Below are 23542 nucleotides of genomic sequence, written 5' to 3'. Positions count from 1 at the left end.
CTAGATCTTTTTTGTCTCTCCTTATGCATTCATCTGTACTATTCGAGGCCTAAAATAAATGCCTATAGCTAGAAGTTATGAAATTCAACAAGTATCCAGAGATACCATAGGGAATGGAGATACTGTAGGGAATGGACAGTATGAGCTTCATTATTAGCCATTTGTTTACAAATCTGGGGAAGCAAACAGGGGGATTCATTCCACAACACTTGTTGCAGTTCCTCCCTGTTAGCATCCATCAGCATTACAGCAGCCTGCATGGAGTGGAGGCTACCTGTCAAGGACTGTCCTGACAACTGCGAATCTGAAACAGTTCATTATTTCATACAGTATCCCACCTGGCAAGGGAAACAAAGTCAAAACTTCTGTGGTCACTCTGCAAATCGCATTAGAAACTACAGAGTGGGGTTTTTCTCCATTATTTATTACGTTGCGCAGTTACTGACACTTTCCCCGTTTCTCTTCGTAAATGCTAAGCCAGTTCGCCTAGCTTGTCATAAGCCCTGCAGCGTAGAACTCCACCACAGAACTATATGCGCCATTATAAAGTTCCTGACATAATATTATTAAACTATTTTCACAAAAACAATAAAAAAAATCCTACCAATGTGAACCAGATCTTTCATACACTATTCCCTTATAATTCCACCTCAGATGGGGATCAACAAAATAGCTCCTGAAATCAAAGGTCTTTGACTTTAATTTCACTTTCACATCAACAATATAAAATGCTCAGAAAAGAGCCTTTTTAAAATAACATTTCTTTAAGCCTAAAAATGCAACCATTTGACAAAAGAACGTATTTTCTAACTCATCTCTCAAAATTTACAAATATAAGACCAAAAACTTTATATTGTCACCAATATAGAACTTCTTTCGTCCACAGCATTTTTAAGGTGTGAAACATTTGCTACTTTTTCAAGTGAAATGATATTTTTAACACAGGAATAGAAGTTGTCCTAACAAGCAAGTCAACACACACTGACCTGTCAGCAAATTGCTTCAAACAATATAGCACTGCAACTGAACTAGATCTTCTCTGGTTTACTCAAGATCCACTGCTCAGAAATCAAAATAGGATAACTTTATATAAATTATTACCCTTGGAAAACACAAGGATTGCTGTTTTGCTGCCAGTGCCTATGATATGTAAGCACTAATCTGGCCACATGTTTTCAGGAAATATGTTAGTCATATTCTCCAATTTTGCTACTAATAAGGAAAGTTATCTTTAAAACCATGCCCATATTTTAAGCAAAGCTACTTGAGGGTAACAAGGAAATTCCTTCAGAAAGAAGTAGTGGTATGTGTTACCTGCAGCACTTCTATTGGTACAGGTGTGTTTGGGAGGCAGGTAGCTGAATTAATCCTTATAATCAGTGGATTTAATTCACGTCTTTGTTTTTCAGACAGAAGAGGTGTTTCCACAGTGAAAGTCATGTAAGCATCTAAAATTTTAGCATTATTTTCTGCCAGACGACTGATCACTGACTTTTCTCCTTTTTAAATATAGAAAATTAAATATTGTTATAGAAGCAATCCCATCAAGGCACCCATATTTGATGCAATTAATTACAAACCTCCACTGAATTTGTATTAAAATAAAAGTGTTGTTTTAACTGCTTCAAATATTATTTATCTTCTACAGTAGGAAGAAAATACTCCTCAAAGCAGTATCAGAACCCCCATTGGGCTAACTGCTGAAAGTGCACACAAGTTTATTTCTTTTTAAAGCTGCAAATACACAGTTCACATAAACACAAAAATTAAAGCAGTCCAGAAACTCTTCATCAAAATTAAACTCTTCGTTAAAGGCAAACAAGCACCTTTAAACAAACTGGCAGCTTTGGCACATCCATACACTCGGCAGCTGAGTTCCATGCTGCATAATGTATGGCTATTTTTGTCTGCGTGCACAGAACAAAGGGGAGATTTAACTCACTACACACAAAAATAGGACAACCTATATTAATAATGAATGTTAATCTAGTCACAGTCAGAAAACCACAGAAATAACGCACTCTACTCTGACCAATATCCCACTTTCAACACCTTCTAAATCAAACAGGATACAAGAGCTTAGACGTACATACAGGGCAGAAGTACTTTTGACATCCTGCCCTTCAGAGCACACAGACCTCTGAACACGTCAGCCTCCCCCAGATCTAAACCAAATCCCAAATCTTTCTTAACCAGTTTTTAACCAGAATACGAAATTCCCTAGGGATCTTTCAAGCCAGTTTCCACCAGGCAGACCCACCAGCACAGACACTTCAGAGGAGGAGACATGGAGCACGCCTAGCATGTCGCTCCCTCCCTAACAGAATAATACCTGAGAGGAGAGGCATGACATCTAACTGCAGTGAAGCAATGCCATATTTCTCTTCCATAGTAGTATCAATGTTTCTTTTAGGACCAGAACCTCTTCTACCTGTTGATGGAAGGGAGGCAGGGTCGGACTGAGTAGGAAGGAGGAGACGCTTTCTTGCAATTAATCAAAGAAATAATTTTAAATTTACTGCAGTAGGTGGCATAATTCAGTATCGTCCTTAAAAAAAGTCATTGATTATATACTTTGACACCAACTTAGGCTAGTATTTCAACATGCTCAAATTTCCATTGCACAGTCCACTACACTACATATGGAATCCCTACTTTACAAGAAAGTTAAATTTGCAACAGCAAGCACTGGAATTACCAAAATTAAATTTATCTTTGCCACCTTACTATTCTTTCCTTGCATATATGCATTATGACACATATACAGTACTCTTTGTGATATGCATTCTATTGTTTCCAGAAACTGGTATTTTGTAACTTCACAGCTACAGGAATATTGTCATTCCTTTACCTCACAAGGATACCATGAAGATAAACTCCTTCATCTTTGTCATTTTCTTAGAGGCTAAGTAATTATTCCCAAATTCCTTTTGCCCAGATCCAGCCTTTATCCAACTAGTAAAAGCACAGTCAGTCCTAGCCTCAAGTGTATAAATCCTAGCTTCAGATGCTTTATACCATCAGTTAACTAAGCAAGGACAGAATTTCAGCACTAGTAGTTTGACAAATTGTAGCAAGTGAACACAGCAACTTAAAAGAAGAACTGCAGAAATATTAATGCTGCTGGTCCTGATTTGTTATTATTCCTATAATAAAAGGAATGGCAGAATGTTTTAAGGATAAATTTAACAGTCAAATGGAAGGAAAGAGAGGTGTGCAATGTATTACTAAGCTTTATCTTTTAATAACAACAGTAATGTGACATGACATATTAGCAGTACCAAAACTACACTGCAGAAAAAATCAGTCCACTCTGAACAAAAGCAAAATGATAACATAGAGAACTCCCTACAAAGTGCGTAATTGTTTATCAAAAGCTCGTATGAAAGTACCAACTGCCTTAATTTTGAAGAAATAGCGTATGGAAGTTTGAGGGAGAATGATGACATAAGTCACGGGTCTTCAGAGTCACGGGAAAGAAAGACCAAACCAGAGCCACAAGGTAAATGGAGCAGATGTGGTTGAGGGTTAAGCTCTTCAAACACACCTTTGTGCTGCAACCTGAGCTGCCCACCACCATGTGCGTGCACACAGGAGGGCTCCAAAATGCCTCCCTATTTCTCTGCATGCCCCATTCTGCATTAGTGTTTTCTTTACTACTCTTCAAAAGGTCTGTCCATAAAAGCAGGAGCACCAAACTCTGCCACAGTGGACAGCAACAGAAAACAGTTGTCAAGTAAAGATTTGGTTGATGCTATTGGTGCATCCACTTATTTTGACAGAATGGTACTACAACTGAATGTTATCATTCATGCCCGGTGATAAGCAAATGTACTTTTTATAATGTGTACTGGGGGCAATGTGTACTGCAACCCTGTGATGCCATGCTAGTTTTTGCCCAGACAAGCATGCTATTTAACACGGGCATGTTAATATATGCTCTAATGTCCATTATCACAATGGCTATCATCTTCTTCCATCTTTCATAGGGCCTTCGTCAATTGTAAACTACAGATGAGAGAGCAAAATATCACTCAGTGGGGCTGTGGTTTTTCATTTAACATAATGAACTAGCACTGGAAATAAAAATGGGCCGTAAACTACAGATCAAAACCTGGCCTCTAGTAGGAAAAGCAATGCAAGCGATACGAAACAACAGCTTGATAATTTTTCAGTTGGAATAGTTGTTTTAGCTCCAACATTACTCTTTAACTGTTTTACAAATTTCATCACTGCACACCCAAGTCCCTTGCAAATATCCATCACTTCACCCCTGGAACACCCCAAGTGATAGAAAAGGATTGTCATCATCCCTGTTTCACACTACAAGCTAAGGAAACTGAAAAAGAAAGTTTTATTAGCTGCTGAAGAAACACAGAAAGCTCACGGCAGAGATGAGACTAAAGCACAGGTCCAATAACTCTTTTTTTGTTTTAACCTTGAATTCTTTAAAAAAAAAAAAAAAAAGAAAAAGAAGATAAACAGAATTCCATATCCACCTTTTCAAATCTAGTCCATAGTTCCATCCAGAACTTACCATTTGTGGTGGCTGTTTCGTCTGCTCCATATGTCACATTTCCCACATTATCATTTGTTTTCTCAGTTTCTTTTGAAGTTGAATTAATTGGAGGACCAGCAACTGCTTTCTGCTTCAGAAGTTGGGCCTTATCCAGAAATCTGTTTTTTGCAAATATCACACTTCTGAAAACATTAAAAAGATCTGAAGTTATTTAAGAAATATGAAAAATAAATCCCTGCCATGCTAATGATTCCACCAAAACAATTTTTTGGGAAAAAAATAATTCAAATCTAAAAGAGCTCAATTGCCAGAATATAAACGTAAAGGATATCAACAGGATACATGGTCCTTCTCTTTTGAGTAAGAGACCAAGTTAAGTACCTGAAGACATGCATAAAGTAAAACATCTTGTACTACATACTACAATACCTTACTTGCAGATTTTTCTGTACATCTGCTTTGCTTTTTGAGGAAAGAGAAATACGTCTGTTCTGTAACTGCTGACATTTGGTATACCCTGTTACACAATTACAGATAGACCAGAAATCTAGAATTAATACAGTTTTGCTCTATTATAGGAGGAACTGCCTTCTTAGGGGGGAAATGCAGCTAGGAATGCTGTCACTTATATTTCAGCACTAAGAAGCTTCCCAAACTTTGTAATATCAGCCACTGCTGTAAATCATTCTTCACAAGACATCACGCATTTTATTCCCTAAAGTACATACATTTCTTACAAATTTGATACATTATTGGTGCTGAAAAATTAATATTAATCAGAAACAGCAGAAAAGGCTGTTTAACAAAGATGAATCTCACCACATTTTAAATCTCCCAATTAAGTGATTCTGTTGTCCCTCTCTTCAGATCACTGTTATATATTGTACCTGGAGGGAGGTACTACAAGACATACTGCAGCAAAATGGTTTTATCTGTGAAGAACGCATTCAGCCCTAAAGATTCCTCACAATGGGGTAACAGAATTGGTGGTAGAATTTTATATGCAGTTCAAGGAAATACAATGTCTGTCCAAGAAAATTTTATATCAGTAGTCACAAAAACTGGTCACTGTTTTACTTAGCATGATTTATAATAATAGCAGCTTGAAAATATTTTTAAAACATTTGATGATGTTTTGAGAGGTACAATGTTTAATAATGAAATAACTATAGTGCGATATATATAGACAGATGCATGCAGTCTACTCTTTTACACACATATTATGACATTCATTTATTTTTTGAAGACTTTAATCTAACAAACATTTTATTGCTAAAAACATAGACTACAAGAACTCCATGTCATCTAGTCATCTCTGAGTGCGACTAGCATTATATGCTTGGGACACAAAGTCCAAATCTCCCTGACTAGTGCCCCCACAGCTTCTCACAATGTTTGCTTTAAGGCTTTCTGGTGCTGATTATTGTCTCCAGATTATCATATTCAGTCTACAGTATGTTCTCTCATATTTATTAATATGTGCAACATCTTCCTTTTATCCTTGGCATTAAATCTTTCAAACATCCTTTCTTCCTCCTCCTCCCAGGGATTTTAATCTCAGAGGTCCAAGTTCTGCAGCTGCTTCACAAACATTATTTTAATTCAGACAGGCATCCATGCAGTGAGCAACGAATCAAGACTGTGGCTGTGAAGCTTGAAGTAATGTATGTTTACAGCACTAAAAATAATAATTCATTACCCAGATTAAGCCAAGCATTTCCCAAATAACTCTACCTGTCCTCAGAGATGTTTCAAAAAGGATCGTAGTAATAGCTGGAGTGGGGAGAGAGAAGGTTGGTTGCATGGTTTTGCAGCACTAAAAGTGATCAACATTAAAAATACAGCTTTCCAAGATCTTTGTATTCCTATGAAAACACAGTCAAAATTGTTAATATATGTAATGTTAACTAAGTAGTGAATGACAGACTGTCATAATTGCGTTGGGAACAAAAAAATCCAAATAAAGTTTACATGTGGTTTTATAAGTAAACCATCATGCTAAGAAAAAAAATAGACCTGCTAAAACTAAAAACAATAAGGCTGTTTCATTTGCCTCAATTAAAATAAATAAATAAATAAATAAAACAATGCAAAGAGTCAGAGACCCTAGAGACTATATATAGGAACCTCCAGGTGTTGGGAATAAGTGAAGGAAACTGTAGTGTGGAGTTCACAGGGGTAACATGGAATTTATTGGTGGATTTGTTGGAAACCTCCCCACTGCAGACTGAAAAAGCATAGAGGATATCAGACCATATGTGGGCATTTCCAGCAGTATTAAGAATTTTTCTGGAACCAATTTGAGAGAAGCAATGCAGCATAAAATTATTGTGACTATCATATTTCCTGGCTGTAGACTTTTGACACAAAATGAGGGAAGAAGGAAGCTGATTCTTTAGAAAAACAAAGATACTTTTCCAGGTGTGCAAAGGAGCAGCAAAACTTTGCCAATAAAATTGGTAAAATATAATCTCCTGAATCTCAGATTTGCTTTTAGAGTAAACATGTAGGCTGCTTGTCAGGTAACTCACTAGTCCTCCAAAAGGAATGATCATGATAATAGTTCTTTCAACATGAAGCTAGAAAGAAACATCACCACAGTCACAATACAGGCAGAACGAGAACATTCAGGTATATGAAAGAGCAACAGTGATGTACGTAAGGATATAATATTCATTCATTTTACCCTGTTTGAGCTTCACTTTGAAGAGGTAAATTTTTCCAGACAAACTAATATCCTGATAAAGATTCTTACACAGCTCTTGTGTCATTAGACTGTAGTACCTCTCAACATGTTTCCAGTAATGGTTTTGGAATATTAGACTATTTCTACCCCAAAATTATTTCTATTCCAATTAATCTGTACTGAAAGTTAAGTTTGCACAAAGACCAGACACATGCTCTTAATTTTTCAAAATACTGATCTCATTTGTTCATGTTTCACCAGAATGTTGTTACTGACATGACAGATAGCATAAATGCATGCAAGGGAGCTGCAACAGCATAAGGAACTACACTTTCAGACTTAAACTGGACAAATACCCTTCAAATATCCCGATACTTCAGATGCTTACAAAATGCAGAGCAAGTCCAAAGTAAAGTAATGCCCTGGGGTTCTACATTAAATCTTACACAAGATGGACACCCATTTTTGAGCAGAAAGGACATGCTCATGGGACACAAAGCAGAAACAATTTACACTCTCAGTTACACAGCAAGATTTCACCAATGCTATTTTTGGAGTAAAAACCCTACTTAGTTTCAAAAACACCAACTCACATCTGCACTGAGTATCTCCTCCCATAAGCCATTAACAAATAAAATCCCATTCTAAAGGTTGTTTTTTCATTTCTATTATCACAAACAGATATGTAAGATACAAACACACTAGCCCAACTGATTCTAGCAGTTACGAAGCTTCAGAGGGCCCCATTTTATTTTATCGTGCAATCACCTGGTATTTATTTTCACATTCAAAAATACAATGCAGAAGGAAATAGCTCAGATAGCAACGGCTATAGAACAGGAAGTGTCCATTTAATCTACAAACCAGGAACTGAAGACTGTTAAAAACAGGACAGGCAGCAAACCAAGAATTATGTAGGACGATGTAACAAGATATTGATTAAAAATCAAGATTCTCTCAAATCTTAAATACAGCACCTTTGTTAAAGAAGCATTCGGTCTCCATCAGCTAAGAAGAATACAGGCTAGGAACTTAAAAGCAAGGTGGCTAGATTTTCCAGATATTGAGAGAATTTTTTTTTTTAAGATGGTTTTGCACTTAAATGAAAACTATCTGAAATAAACTAAAGATTTTGCTTCCATGTGCAATTCGACATTCTGGCCGATTTTCTTCATCACTACAAATGCATGTTTTCTTTCTGCAACACAAAACCCATACCATTTGAACTGCAAGACTCACTTACAGGTGCAGTCATCAGAAATAGTATTGTTCTCACAACATACAAAATACTCAGAAATACTGCTCTGCAAAGCTGAGTTCACAAATTTGTGCTGAAGGCATTAACAATCCTTTCATTGACTTCACTATCTTTTGAGCAGAGTAACAATCTGACTAAATCTTGTTCAGGAGAAATTCTTAAACTTACATAACAGCATAAAATGAGAAAGCACATCTTAGAATACAGGAGTGGATTCATTATCTTGTGCTAACACCACCTAATTTTGTAGAAACACAATGGGAACCTCAAGAAAGTAATTTAAAAGTTCATATTTTTTTAGATGACGTTCTGGATGACTTATTTGAGATATACCCTATTCATGATTCATTTCAAGTGCAAAGTTTTCCATTATGTATAACACCCAAGAAAACATGATTATTTTTAAAGTTATAGTTTCTCAAGTCTTGAACCCTCTAATCTCTTCTACAATTTTAGAGGGTTACATGCTACTTGTTAGAAATTTACCACTGAAAGCTATTAAAACAAATGACTTATTAAACCAGAAGAGTGAATAACTGTTCCTAAAAGCAGAACAGAACAAATAGGGAACTATGCTACTACAGCAGGATAAACTCAGGATTACATTAATTGCTTTAGAAAATTACCTCATGGTAATTTGAGCCAATACAAATTCATAGTTATAGAGTTGATCTGTTGAGCTCACAAGCCAGCAAAGCCTGCTCTGCTAGCAACTGTTATTGCTGACACTACCTTCAACCTTTCAAAAAGAATGACGTACCCTGAAGAACACCACTCCTCGCTTTTGCCACTTCCTAACACTTTCAAGTTGAGCAACTAGCAGTAGAATAACTCCTAGCTCCTCCTCCATCTAGTCTCACTGACACTATCAGTGACAAATTATCTCAAGTCAAAAGGTACAAGTGAACAAAAGAAAACACATGCACAAACAAGTAAGGTGAGCAAAGTTTCTTACTTTATGTAATTATTTCATAAACAGCTACCTTACCCCAAATAGACTATTAACAAGCTTGATGTATTAAAGGGGATCTTGATGCTTTTGCTCCTTTCCTATAACCAGTAGGCGTGGGTGCAAAAAGCAGTAGTCAACCACTGCCAAAACCACAGTATAATTATAAAACGTTTAAAAAAACCCCATAGATACTGAAAAACAATTACATATTTTCAACTGTATTTTTAATACATGAACATTTCCCAATGCAAGTGCAACATTCTTACCTCACTGTACAAAAGTCATCTGTCCTTGATGGATATGGCAAACCACAATTAGATGTTGCTAGTCCATTCAGATAAGTTTCCTCTGCTAAATTAAAACAGGTTTTACCTTTGTTATTAAGTATTTCTATGTTTTGATAACTCTGCTAAGACTGACAAAATGAACCTGTAAAGCTCTAGGAAAACGTGGTGAGAAGTCTTATGCAAGCTGTATTTGTAACTCAAAACCACAATCCATTTAATTTTTGTCTCAGAGTCAAGGATGAGTTTGCATAAGCCTAAAATATGTAAAATAAAATATTTTTGGAGGGACTTTGAGAGATCATGCAGAGAAACTAAAATATTATGAAGTCATACTGTATTTCCTAGAAAAATAAGTTCCATGGTAATTATCATGCTGCAATTTAAAACAGAACTAGGAATTAACAAGTAATTAAAATGAGGTGAGAATATCCAAATAATATTTTGCTAGCACTGAATGTCCTATGTGTACTTCAGTAGGTACTGACGTCAATAACATATCTTAATGCATGAAACTGCATACATAAGAAATAATACATTACTTTTGCTTATTTATTTTAATAAACTATTCCAATTGCTATTCTAGTGAATACTCATTAAAAAAATAATGTTACCAGTGTATGGATCTCTTACACAATGTGTAGAAATGTCCAAATATTCAGTCAACATTTTATATATGCCAAAAGTATGGTATACTACACCTAACTGTCTTCAAATGTCATTTAATTACAGAAAAACACTCTACAGTCACAGATTTCAGTGTTAGCTACTCAACACTTAGCCTCACAATGTATCAGCCCTAATTACAGTGAGATGTAGGTCTTAATTACAGTGAGATCACAGCAAATCAACATTGTATGAATGGCAAGGAGAATTTGCACTTGAATAGCTGAGCATGTTCCAGACAATAAAGAACAAAATTTGCCATTATCTGGAAGTAAGCAAAGGTGGAGCAATGCAATATTAGGTTTTTACCCAGCTATAAACAGGATACTAAGAAAGTATAACAAATTACCTGTTTTACAGAGCACAAGTACTGGTACATCCAATAGTGCACATGGTTTTTCAAAGTCAATGAAAAGAAACATAAAGAGATCTTCAGGACATTCCTTTCTTCCTTAACACAGAATGGGTTAGCATTTTTCCATTCATCTGAATGGGAAGTCGTGTTCCTGTCCTTTATCTCTTTGAACACACTTTCTACCTTTGCAGACTTCAATTACTTGGTCCATCGATTCTCCCTGGGCCCATCAGCAGATGGCACTGCTACCAAAACACAGACCCATTCTGCCAGCCTAATTACCCCAAGAATTAACGTGCTCCTATTTCGATGGTGCATGCCATTAATCATTAGAAAAAAAACAAAAAAAATTTAAAAGATAACCAGCCGAAGCTGGTGACACAGTGCTCCCCAACATAATGTAAGCACCCTGCATCAGATGCTAATATAGGAGGAAACCACATTATCTGCTGAATCCCCATTACCCTACTGCAGTAACAAGCTTCCCTTTGGATAATTCTACCTAAATATTTAGCAAGTCCATTTTCGTTTGTAGATCTAACAAAATCAGACATAACACAGAGGGAGGATCTAGCTGTTAGTTTTGTTTTCACCATAAAAATCTAAAATTAAGGAAAAAACAAACAAAGAAAAACAAACAAGCAAACAATTTCTTTGCATTTTCAAAAGATTACTGAAGTCAAAATATAGAATTTCATAATAATTGCTTTTTTACTTTTTGGACACTTTTGTTCATAAAAACATTCTATGAAAACAACAATTAAATTGCAAGGCCAACTGCCTAAAAGCAGAATTTTTCAAAAAAAAAGGTCTGTGCTGGTTGAATTCAGCCCTTTGGTACATATATGTATCCAAGACCTCAGATGATGATGAAACACATTTTTTCATGGTCCTCTGCCACAGGCAGCACACTTTTGTTCATTGTGTTGCTCAGTGAAAGAGTATTTCAAAAGTCAGCTTTTTTCTTACTGCACAATGCAGGTCTTCGTGTCATTTCTTACAAAGTATACAAGCAGTAATCCTGGTGTAGCAAAAGGAATTACTGAAGTCCTCCTAGAGAGTTCTGTAACACTCATTGCTGAAGTATCTTTTTACTTTCTCAACTTTAACACTTTCTGTAACATGTCAAATATTATCTCCATTGTGGAGACTGAAAATTGGAGTACAAAAGAATAAGGCAAAAGGTTTCCACTACGCTTCGTAGCCCAGCTGGAAAGTCAAGGACCTAATGTTTTCAGCATTATATATTTATTTTAATTTTCATTAATAAAGTTTGCCTTCATTTGCTCTTGACTTCCGTTGCTGTTGTAAGCTCTCGACCCCCATGATTTCCATTCAGGCACTGTAACGTGGTACCATGTGCTTTCTGAGCTCACAGCAGAGCGCTCTGCACTGCTGCTCAGTCCAACAGTGCCCAGGTGCAGAGAAATCCCAGCTTTCCAGTCAGCAGACTTGAACAGGGTTCCAGAAGGGATGGAGAAAGCCAGCAGCAGGGTCTAAGCAGACGCGGCTACAAACACACTGCTGCTAGATGAAGAACCTGACAGAAGGCCAGATTTTGTTGTTATTTGCAGCAGTATTGCAGCAGGTTCTCAACTGGCACAAGGCAAGGCCAGATTACAAATCTTCATGCAATTGAGATCCCACCAATGTCGGGAATAAACTTTCATACTTCTCCACGAACCAGCAATTCAAAGGAAATGTGGCATTCTGCTACTGGATTCCAGATATTTGCCACAGCAGAGAAACAGCAAGAAACTGGGAACTTATGTTCTGGTCATGGCTGTAGATGTTAAAGCAATCATTTACAAGCATGAAGCAGCAGAAAACCCCGCTGCTTTTTTCTGGTGTGCCTTAAAAACTTTCTGTGAGCCAACTAAATCTTTCTGCCCAATTCTATTCCAAAGCTATTAAAAACTTGTTCTAACTATAATACCTTCAGTCTTCCTGCAACACCTTGTTCCCTCAGTAGATTCCTCAGTCCTGTTCCTGCTCGTCCATTACTCAAGGTATCATTGTACTCCCCCTCCCTTTTCACCCATAAGCCAGTTCCAGTTTCCATATTGTTATACCTTTAACAGGAAACGCTGAAGACTCCTCCTGTGTCTTGGATTCCTTTGCTGCTTTGATTTTTGTACAGCTGTGTGCTGGCTGACTCTCTTCAAAGAATTTTCTTTGCAATAGCACAGCGTGTTTTACACCACCTATCAGGAAAAAAAATCAAAATAAAATAAATTCCCTGGTTTAGACTTCATTGCTTAGTCTGGTTGGGCCACCCAAATTTTGAGCAACGATTTTCCAATGGCACCTCTTCCCCTTTTCCTACTATCTGTAAGAATCCACTCTCAGACTTCAATTCTGATCATCTGGAGATGAAAATCGCCAGAGTTACTGACGTTTACCTCGAAGCCCACAGAAAAATCTAGCGTAAAATGTTCTCCCTCTGTACTGCACAACAATGCATATTCAGAAGAAAATACTTGGGCAGCTGAGGCTTCTGGGAATGGCCAGAATACTGAGCCTGCAGAGAAGGCAAACAGCCCTGGCAGTGAGCTGAGGGGACTTCGCCATACAAACTCCTCGGAAAGCGTGCAACTTCAGGAGGGAAAGCTTTTAATCCTTTGTCCTGCCTTCCTCCTATTGCTAAAAGGTAAGGCTGCTCTTGAGAAAACACTGAACTACAAACAAGTCTCCATTTCCCAAAAGCAGCTACCCAGGTGCCCAACCAACCTTAAAGAGAAAAACCAAATGCTGTCAGAAACCTCCACCAATTGCAAAGCCTACTTGCTGACAAACCCCACCATATCTGAGCAAACATTTGATTCATTAGTATCAGTTCAATCAAAAGAAACCCAACCCTATATTAACTAGCATTTGAAGCCTTATAACCTCACCAAATCTCCATCCACTGAAACACATGGGAAAGAAAGAACAGTTACAATATTTTGCTAACAAATTATGCATATTTTAATAGTAAAACTAATTCTAACAGTAGTTTCAGGCCATCAGAACAAACATTTCCTATAGGTTTCATCTCATGCTTAGTTTTCTGGTATTCATTAAGGACTAAGATCTCATTTCATACATGTCTGTAACAGCCCTAACAAGGTCTCTCTCCTCTAATTAAATTAACTCAACTAGTAAAAAATTAACTATACATAGTTATAACTATAATTATAAAATAACTGTCTTTGAAACCACTGACCTTCAAGCTAGTGTGGCCAAAATTTAGGCATAGATTCAAATTATAGCATTGTGGGAGACAACAAGGGAAGGAAGATGAAATGGAAATATGCACAGCATAACAATGTGGCTGTGTTTTGCTTCTTCTCAGTACAACAAAAAGAAAAATCCACCTTTGAAAAATTAATACATTCATTACTAACATTACTACCAAACAACCTCAAATAACTCACTAGTTTTCAAAGGTTCAAGATTATATGCCTAATTATATTTTCTTGCCATCAAAATTTTCAGAAACTGACTCATGCATTCATTAAAACACCAATGAGTAGGAATTATTTTAGTGGGAATGACATATGAATGTCAAATAAACTCAACAATAACTTATCAAAAGATGCAGTCACAATTTCAAGGTTTGTTTTATAATGTGCCTGTTTGCATTAGCCTTACCAACAGCCTCTGCATCCCCTTCTAGTGAAGAAATAGTATTTGGTTTACTAAGCTTCGCTTTTGAAGAAACTTTGTCCTTGTTCTCCCAGATTTTTAAAATTATTTTGTGATCTCTTAGTTTTATTAGATATTCATTAGTGACACCGATATCAACACTATGGTTCCATGATATCCACATCTTGTCATTTTCAAACCATGGTGTAATAGCCTATTAAAACAAAAGATAAAAATCTTTACAGGAGCTGACCAGTACTGGAGAACTTGCATTCACATGCTGAGCACTATCACCACTGCTCTCAAATTGTATATTTATTTCTCCAGCTTACGCTGGGTCTTACGTGACCCACCCCTTGCTGTGTCAGAGCAGCGTATTTTGTTGCATTCAGACAAAGTAGTCTTATCAAGTCCAGGTCTGATACGAAGACTGGAGGTAAGAACAAACAGCAATTAAGCTGTTGCTCAGCAATTAAGCTGTTGCTCAGCATGGGATTGTGGACTGAAGACTTAACAGAATACTGTAAAAGCAAATATATACACTTTAAAATGCTGAGTTGGTATGTATAAAATTAAAGGACCAGCACTAAACTTCACAAGTATAAGCTGGTAAACTGTAAGAACAAAGCACTCAAGAGTTGCCAATATAATATATTTCAATCAGCAATTTTGCAAGTCCATTTCGTTTAACAAAAACATCAAGCTGATACTCAGAAGAAGAGTAAGGCAATCAAAGAGGGCCATTAGAAAAATTGTCATGCAGACAAAACCTGAGAGTATGCAAGTTACTTTAAAACCAACAGCCTCCCTCTCTCAAAAAAACCCCAATTTATTTTAGCACCAACTGTTAAGAAAAAATTTCTTAACAAACCAAGGTGTATTCAAAACAATATATCCAATTTTTAGGTTCCTGGGTTTGAACTCAGTTAAACATGAGTCTAAATAACAAAATTTGCAAAACTCTTCAAGTACCTTAAAAATCTTTTTCTCCTCAACAAAGATCAGAGGCATAAATTTCATTTTTTTCTTAATTGCTAATAAAATGGATAGTTGCCTTCAAATTTTTATATTATTATCTTGGTACTTGAAAGATAAAAGCTATAATCCCAAGTAAACTGATAATCTAGAGGAAAATAAAAGTAAAATACTCTGAAATCCACCAGCCTCTTACTATAAACGTAAGAAATTACTGCTGATCTGGACTAGCAGAGACAAGTTCTATCCTTGATATTTGTTCTATACTGTGTGTGCAGATAAGGCCTAACCAGCTGTTAAAGCAATATGCAACTACATCACTCCATATCTGAAAACATTCTCCCACCTTCTATACGCAACATTTTGGATTACTTAGTTTTATTGTATCTTTTACCTTGGAATTAGATTCTGTAAATAGCTTTGCAACCACCCCAAACAAGACCAAATCCAGTTTTCTAGGTACGAGGTCATCTGGTAGAAGGAAGTACTCAATATGAAAGCAACGTTTCGTTCTTGGAATAGCTCCTGATTCATTGACTTGAATTCTCTTTCCTTGTGTATCAAGGGGGTTGGAGATCTTCTGCTTTTGTCCTAGGGAGAATATTAGAATTATTTGGAAGCGTTAAATGTTATCAAATATGATACTTTCAGGGGGAATTAATGTTCTCTGCAACGACCAAATGGTAACAGGCATTCCAGTGTGACAACAGAAAAACGACTGATTGAACACAGATGACTGGTGAACATGAACCTTTTACCCCAGTGCCCAACCCTGCAGTTCTTACCCAGGTTTAACTACTGTAATGGTCCATGAAGTTCCTGGAACTCCCCCCTTCACCCTCTCTTCCTGCAGCATGACATCCAGTAGTTGCAATTCCCAAGGCACGTATGTCCTGTGACCCAGAGAACTTCTGTAAAGCAGAGTTCCACGCTGCTCAGGGGAAGGCTGAATGTACCTGCTCCTGCTATACCCAAACACCCCTACGCCACAGCAGAATCGTACCTCACCTGTTGTACAGCTGCTACCTTCTCCTAAAATCACAATACCACCTTCAAACTACCCAAAATCATAATTAGCCAAGTTGAGTATATATGCCAAAACCACCTTTATTTTCCTTATTAGGCAGCGACTGATTAATAAGCACCAGCTAAGATCATCAACTTGAACAGCTGTGACTGCCAAGGAGTCAGCAGTCAGGAAAGGTTTTCAGTCACTACTCAATGATAAAAGGCTCTTATGTCCTACTGCCACTTTACTGAGGGATCTACCCAGGAAAATTCAAATCAACTAACATCTTTTCTAACATTATCTCCTTAAACCATTCAGGAGTCTGCCACAGACCATTATGAAGTAATAAAAGAAGGGTTCTGAGGAAAACCTGTGCCAGATACTTACTTACCTGTAGGCAGGGCAGGGACAGCTAGCGAGACTGTGAACGTGCAGGTCACAGTATGGCAGCCATCCGGTTCCACTGAACTTTTTTCAGATGGGAGGAACCGGCTGCCTTCACCCTCTGGGGTCAGATGTCCAGCACGCCCAAGCACCTCTAGGTTTTCAGTTTCAAAAGTGCCTTCAGAGCAGGTTGTGTTCAAGTCTGTCATCTCTTCTTTATCATCCTCCTCCTCCACCTCCTCTTCTTCCACCGCCTTTGAACTCTTACGCTTTTGCTTTGCCATCTTGACCTACAGTCAGAGGACGGACTCAAAGGCCGCGGAACAAGACAAGCAACTTTATTTTAGTGCCAAAATAAAAATCCCTACTAGAACCAAAGCAGGAGCAAGGAAGGACAGCACAAATCCCCTTTTCAAAAATGCTCTCGAAGTACGCAATGCATGTACCCAACAGATTAATTTTGGGGCGCAGGGACAACCCACACACAAGCCTCCAAGGAACAAGCCAGGCTGACAGCGTGTTCAGCAAACAGCGACACGACCCTCAAAAAAAACTAAAAGGGGGGGGCGTCATCTGAGGCTCTAAACGACAGGTCGCTTGCCTACCTGCAGAGGAAAGTTGAGGTTTTGAAAAGCGTTTCTTTTTAGGAAGCGAGGCGGGGGGGCAGCCCCTGGAGCTAAGCGCCTGCGACGGCGGCCGCCAGCGGCCCCGGCTGCCCTACCGACCTTCGGTACCGGCCACCGGCCGCTCCCCGACCCGCCGAAGCCGCGCCACCAGCCCGCTGCGGCCCCCCCGGCCGCCCGCAGCCGCTCCGCGGGGGTCAGCCCCGGCCCGGCTCCGCCCGGGGCCGGTCGGTCGGTCGGTCGGTCGGTCCGGCCGTCCCGTCCCGTCCCGTCCCGCCCCGCGGCGGGGAGCGGTGGTTCCAGCAGCCCCGCGAAGGCGGCGTCAGCCGTAGCGCGCACCGACGTCATGTGGCGGGCCCCGTAAACCTAGAATTAAAACAACCAAAACCGCAACCACGTCGCCTTGCAAACATGTGCGGTGCTTTTTCCCCCCCGGACAAATTTGGGTCGGTTGCCGTGGACACAGATGATGTTTACGGTACAGCGGGCAAGGGAACGAGACAAGGATTGCCCGCGATGTAGTTAATTATGCACGCCGCTAACAAATCAAGAAAACGCCTAAGCACGTTCACTTCTCAGTAATTCGAAGAGCACAACCATCCAAATGACTCGGCAGAAATAAGAATAAACCAGCCAGAACCAAATAGAGATGGGGTTTTTGGAGACACTAACACAGGATTACCTACACACCAAACCACTGAGCAGCAGACTGTAGCGCGAATTCAGGCACGTTACTTATTCACTAACTCCCTTTTCAGGGACTCAGTTTACCTAAACTATAACTAACATTCCATATGTGCACAACTTGCATTCCAACTTTCCCTTCCTTAGACAGCAGCAAAACCATTACAGGATTAGTTCAACAATTATACACCAAATAATAATTAAATATTTTCTCCTCTTGTGCAAACCCACATCCTATTTTTCAGCACTTAAGCCCGCATTAGTCCATTTAGTTTGACGATATTTCACACAAGGAGGGTAAAAAAAGGTGGGATGATTCATTTCACATCAGATTTCGGTTCTCTTTGTTTTCCCACGTGATTATGTCTCATAACCCATCATTAGGAACTCAGGCTGACATCTCAATAGCCTGCGAAAAAGCAGCTGAGTGGAAATTAAAATGCCAATGGAATAAAACTTGATTGTCGTGAAGCACCTTCCTGATGGATAAAAGCATCAACATTTCAGGGCGTATTCTATGACCGAAAGAACACATGGACTCCTTGCACCTACCATTGCCTTTGTGCGTGGGGTTTGGTAAATCTCTTTCAAATGCAATGAGAGCACCTGAATTTTTCATATGAAACTGAAAAGCAGTTAAAAGGCCAGAAGGATCCAAATCTTAAAATGATTGAACAGTTTTGTGTTCCTTTCACACCTACCAAGACCGAAATCCTAGATGCCAGCCTCCCACTTCAGCCCTCAGATCAAAAGTGTGGTGGATACACCTCCTGCGTCCCAGCCAGACTGGGCTGCATCCAAACTGCAACGCTTCGGTTTTAAACACAGCCTTGAGGAAATAAAAGGCTGCAGACAGTGTGTCACACCTTCCTCAGGACAACCAGTTCCACAGCCTGCACACTTACCTTGCAGGCAGGAGACCCACGTCTACTTCTTCCCTTCCCTGAGGCCTTGCTGCACCTGCATCTTCTGAGTGCTGGGAGTGAGACCTAGCTAACCATCAGGGCTGTACGTCAGGCAGGGCACAGGGACATTCCGCTCTTCCTGCTGAAACTGTACCACTGTGAAAGGAGTTCAAGATTTGCTGAGCTCAGTCGGAAGAGAGAGTCTTAAGATCTACCATGGTTTATTGAAAGTGCATGAAGAGTCTCAGCGAGGAGTGAACAGGACACCCACCCATGCTTGCTGGCAGAACCTGCACCATCAGGCCAGAAGCGCACACTCACAGCTCCTCTCAGGCAAAGGCTCAGGGCTGTGAATCCTCAGCAAAGTGCATAAAACCTCAGAATAACAGGGAGTAGGGGACACCCACGTTCTTTGTGTCATCTAACTCTATGCAGCGCTTTGTCCAGCATGCCGTTTTGGGGGACCGTACACTAAGATGTCCGACTTAGCTGTAAGGAAACTGATTCTGATTTTCCAGGGATTTCAGGTTCTAGATGTCACGGGAATGGCCAGACGGACACAAAATGGGTCCCAATTCCAAGGCTGAAGCTTCCATCATGCTCCTTGCATCTGCTCCTTACAGTCACTGTACCTCCATTCCCTCACCTGTACACACAGACTTAGCAATCTCTGGTATTTAGGAATATCCAGAAGTGGTGCTCTAAAAAGGCTAAAGCTAAAAAATACACATTTATCCTGAGAATCTACAGTCTAATTTACAGCAGAAATTAAGATGGCATCAATGTTTTAGAAAGAAAATACTTTTCTGAAGTAATTTAGATACACACTCCTAACAGGAGTCAAAACCTTGTAGCAGAGGCTCAGATCATATCGGCTCCTTACAGCCTGCACAGGAACTCTGGCAAATTTATCAGCTAGAGAAACAGAAAGCCAGGAGTAATATTGGCTGAAGCACTACAAGGCAAATTCTGGTCTCACTTACCCTATTGCGAATTTCCAATTTTCGCCCTCCATTTACTCCAAGATTTGTTCATAAAAAAGAAACATTTACCCCATGAGCACCACTAAATAAAGTCGAAAGCAGTAGATTTCTCTTTTCTAATTACAGGAGAAGAGCCTTAAAACTGTTCCAGACGCTGAATAGCTAAGAAATGTCAAATACAACACCTGGTTATTCAGAGAGCTGCAGCTGTTTCCTCTGCAGACTACATAACAAATCGTTTCTTCACTTTAAATAGTTTATGCCAAGAGAAAGACCACAATCTAATTCGTAATATCACTCAGGATAAAAACCAAGTTGTAGTTAGGTAAGGTCTTTCATTAACCCCAGTGGTTTCCCATCAACTCCACACCAAGAGAGGCTCCAGACACCAGTTCTTGCCCATTTTTAACACAGACATTTTCTTTACGTTCAGAAGCTTACTAAGGTTCCCTATATTAGTTACTGAAACTCTTTCCTATAGCCACCCAATATGCTCTTCATGTCCCTAAACATATAGCACACCTTTACAGCCTTTTGCACAGTTTATCACAATTACCTACACACTCACTAGATGCATACATCTAAAATCTTGTCTGTGTATGTATTAAACGAAAACACGCTGCAGGCAGGAGCAGAACTACACAACAGATACGGATGTTCAATTACATTTTTCTTTCTTTGCCGTACTGTATACGCAGAGCTGTCCCAATATGCTGGACCTAACAAACAAAAAGACAACACCCAACATTTTTGGAATTGCAAGCAACTTCAAGAACATGCCAAGAACAACATTGCACCGCTAATATTATTTTAACTCGTCTCTGAAGTTCCTTGTGAAAGCAACTGTTTCAGAAACAACAGTTTTAAAAGGATCGATAATATCACAGTATGACCTTGTTGGAAAGGGTTTGGAAAACAAATTTTAGGTACTTAGCACTACATTTTCACTTTTCTCCTTGACAGTAGAAAGTCTGGAAGCAATAACGTGGCTTTTTTTTTTTTACTGTAATGAAGTAATCTTTCTGGCAAGATGAGCATCTTCCACAGTCCTGCAGTTCTGGCTGGCTCTGTGTACTGAACAACAACCTGCCACACAAATGAGACCAGGCTACTGATATCCTGGAACGTCTGACACAAATGCAAACCGTGCTGATCCTCAGTCCCGCGACGCCTATGAACCGTGAAATAAAATACAACTATAGTTAACTTAAACTCAAGCCATTTTTTTTCTATAAATGTAGTTTACATGTCTTAACTAATCCCACGGCTACCTCATACAATTTAAAACATTATTCCATCAATGATGTTGGCAAACAAGTTTAAGTCTGGTCGTGGCACCTTTTAACCTCTTAAAACAAAGTATCCAGTTTAGTAATTTCAAAAGCAGAATTTTAATACACTTTAATTTCCAACTATTACCACAACCCTGTAGAAAGAGCCATTCCATTCAGATCCTGCTTTCCCATCAGGTCTTTCTACAGTTGGAACTCCTTCAAGATACTTTCATGCTGGAGTGCACTACCAGAATTGGGAACAACTTAGTAAAGAAAAAGTCCTTGAATACTTAATAAAATGCTGCCACCTCTTTGAGCAGGTTTAGAGAATAAGTCAAGGAACAGGCAAACCTTCTCTGGGTCAGGAGTAAAATCTTAGTCTTGCTATAGTTGGGAGTAAACACAAGAGTCATTGTAATTACACTGTGACAGCTTTTTCTGTACCTCTGATACCAGAAGCACTGCACTGTAAAAAAGGTTAAGTGTAGGGCAATCCATGGTTTAGTTTAAAGAAAAGCAGGCAGCAAAAGGAAAGTTTACCTCTACCAAACGCAACCCCCTTGTCACAGAGAAGCTGAAGCAACATTTAAGTTTTCTCTGGTCCAACTGTTTTCACAGTTGTCTAGTGGTTAAAAGTCTTGGATCAGGTGGTTGTTTTTGAAGAAAACATGATGCAAAACCTAACTGCCTAGCAGTTGGAGCTTTTCCTGAAAAATCAAACAAAACTCAACAGCCAAAGGTTTGGGGTATTTTGCTGGTATCAAGTATCTGCTTTCTTTCAGAGATGAAACTTTAGTGAATGTGAATTGACATCGTTCTGACATTCTCATTTCCCTGTTACAGTGATAACACAGAAAGCCAAAGATTTGTCATGCCATATATGTCCTTTGCTCTTTCAAACCAGAAGCCCAGCAGATGGGCAACGAGGAATTCAAGAGAGGCCCAAATGCTCCCCAGCGCTGTTAATGATGCCTCTCTTCTAGCCAACAGACATCACCAAGAAACCCAACTGGAAACCGTAGGTGCTAAAGTACAATTTACGCTGACAGGTTTATAGCCTGGTAAAGCTTCTGGCAGCCTTTAAATCAATTATTTCCACTTGATAAATATTTTTACAATTGAAACTAGCTAGACCAAAACAAGTTTAGATTGTTGCACTGTCTAACCCTAGGGCCTTGATGCTTTAGCTGGTATTTGGGGTCAGTCAGTTTGATGTGTGTGGATAATGGATGTGGATTTGCATAGTATCTGCTAAAAACATTCAAGGTTTATGTTTTTGTCTTTCCTGTCTCTCCCTGGTGCTGCATTGCAGGGACATTTTGACCCTAAGTCAATTTCTTGCATTAATAACATTACCAGACTAAGAAAAGCTCAAGTTTTATAGGTATATGCAGCTATGAGAGGGAATAAGGAATATACATGCATCTAGTTCACCCAGTCACTCCCCAAGTCAATCAAAAATATAAGTTACAATTTATGTATCACTTCAAACAAGAGGAAAATGGGAGAAAGCTCTTTAAAGGTACAAAAATACATCAAAAAAACCCCACCCAAAAAAACCCTGAAGTAACTCCATGAGCTGGACAGGAGATTCCTAACGACTGCACAATTACAAAACATAGTACTGTTTCAGATAATAAATACACTGAAGTTTACTGGTAGATAAAACTCAGCCCTTGAGAACAGGAAGGCTGATCCTGTGGAGCATTGAGTACCCTGGGGGAACCCGCGTCTTGTACCATAAAAACCGAAAACAGATCTTCAGCCAGCCAGCCTTGTGTGCTGCCTGCCTACCATAGAAACAATCAGAAATCGGATTTTTAGTGAAGAGGAAGGTCAACAGCCTTCCAAAGGATGCTTTTTCTTGATGACGCACAGCACACCAAGTCAGTTGACACTCCCATGCAACTGTAGGAAGTAAAAGCAGCTTCTGGGCTCTGAGCACACCAGCAGACCTCACCTGTCCTGAACAACCTAAGGTGGGACCCCGACCCCCTGCCCAAGAGCACCCAGCGCTGAGCCCCCTGTCCTTCCCTGAGGGATGCTGTAGGTGTACCTATTTCTGGTCCTTGCCCAGTGTCCTGGTTTCAGCCGGGATGGAGTTAACTGTCTTCCTAGTAGCTGGTACAGTGCTATGTTTTGAGTTCAGTATGTGAAGAATGTTGATAACACTGATGTTTTCAGTTGTTGCTCAGTAGTGTTTAGACTATAGTCAAGGATTTTCAGCTTCTCATGCCCAGCCAGGGCACCTGACCCAAACTGGCCAACGGTGTATTCCATACCATGTGACGTCCCATCTAGTTTAGGAACTGGGAAGGGGGGGGGGGAGGCAGTTTTTTTTTTTTTTTTTTGGCCGCT

The 23542-nt window shown here is 39.2% G+C and overlaps 1 protein-coding gene across 1 annotated transcript in view; it reads right to left on the bottom strand.

The window, feature by feature from the left end:
* Positions 1 to 17738, bottom strand: part of CFAP92 (cilia and flagella associated protein 92 (putative)) — a 34539-nt gene extending 16801 nt beyond the window's left edge. The window contains exons 1-8 of the mRNA XM_075053516.1: positions 16723 to 17738; positions 15717 to 15913; positions 14354 to 14561; positions 12793 to 12924; positions 4949 to 5036; positions 4538 to 4701; positions 2333 to 2431; positions 1315 to 1499 (exon numbers count right to left, since the gene is read on the bottom strand). Of these exons, the coding sequence (XP_074909617.1) occupies positions 1315 to 1499; positions 2333 to 2431; positions 4538 to 4701; positions 4949 to 5036; positions 12793 to 12924; positions 14354 to 14561; positions 15717 to 15913; positions 16723 to 16999 (1350 nt within the window). The 5' untranslated portion in view covers positions 17000 to 17738. The remainder of the gene's footprint in view (positions 1 to 1314; positions 1500 to 2332; positions 2432 to 4537; positions 4702 to 4948; positions 5037 to 12792; positions 12925 to 14353; positions 14562 to 15716; positions 15914 to 16722) is intronic.
* Positions 17739 to 23542: the final 5804 nt, after the last annotated feature.

This window comes from Buteo buteo, chromosome 21 (assembly GCF_964188355.1).
Source record: "Buteo buteo chromosome 21, bButBut1.hap1.1, whole genome shotgun sequence".
In the NCBI taxonomy this organism is placed as follows: Eukaryota; Metazoa; Chordata; class Aves; order Accipitriformes; family Accipitridae; genus Buteo; species Buteo buteo.
Note: the sequence above shows the minus strand (reverse complement) of the source record. Positions and strands in the feature narration are given on the sequence as shown.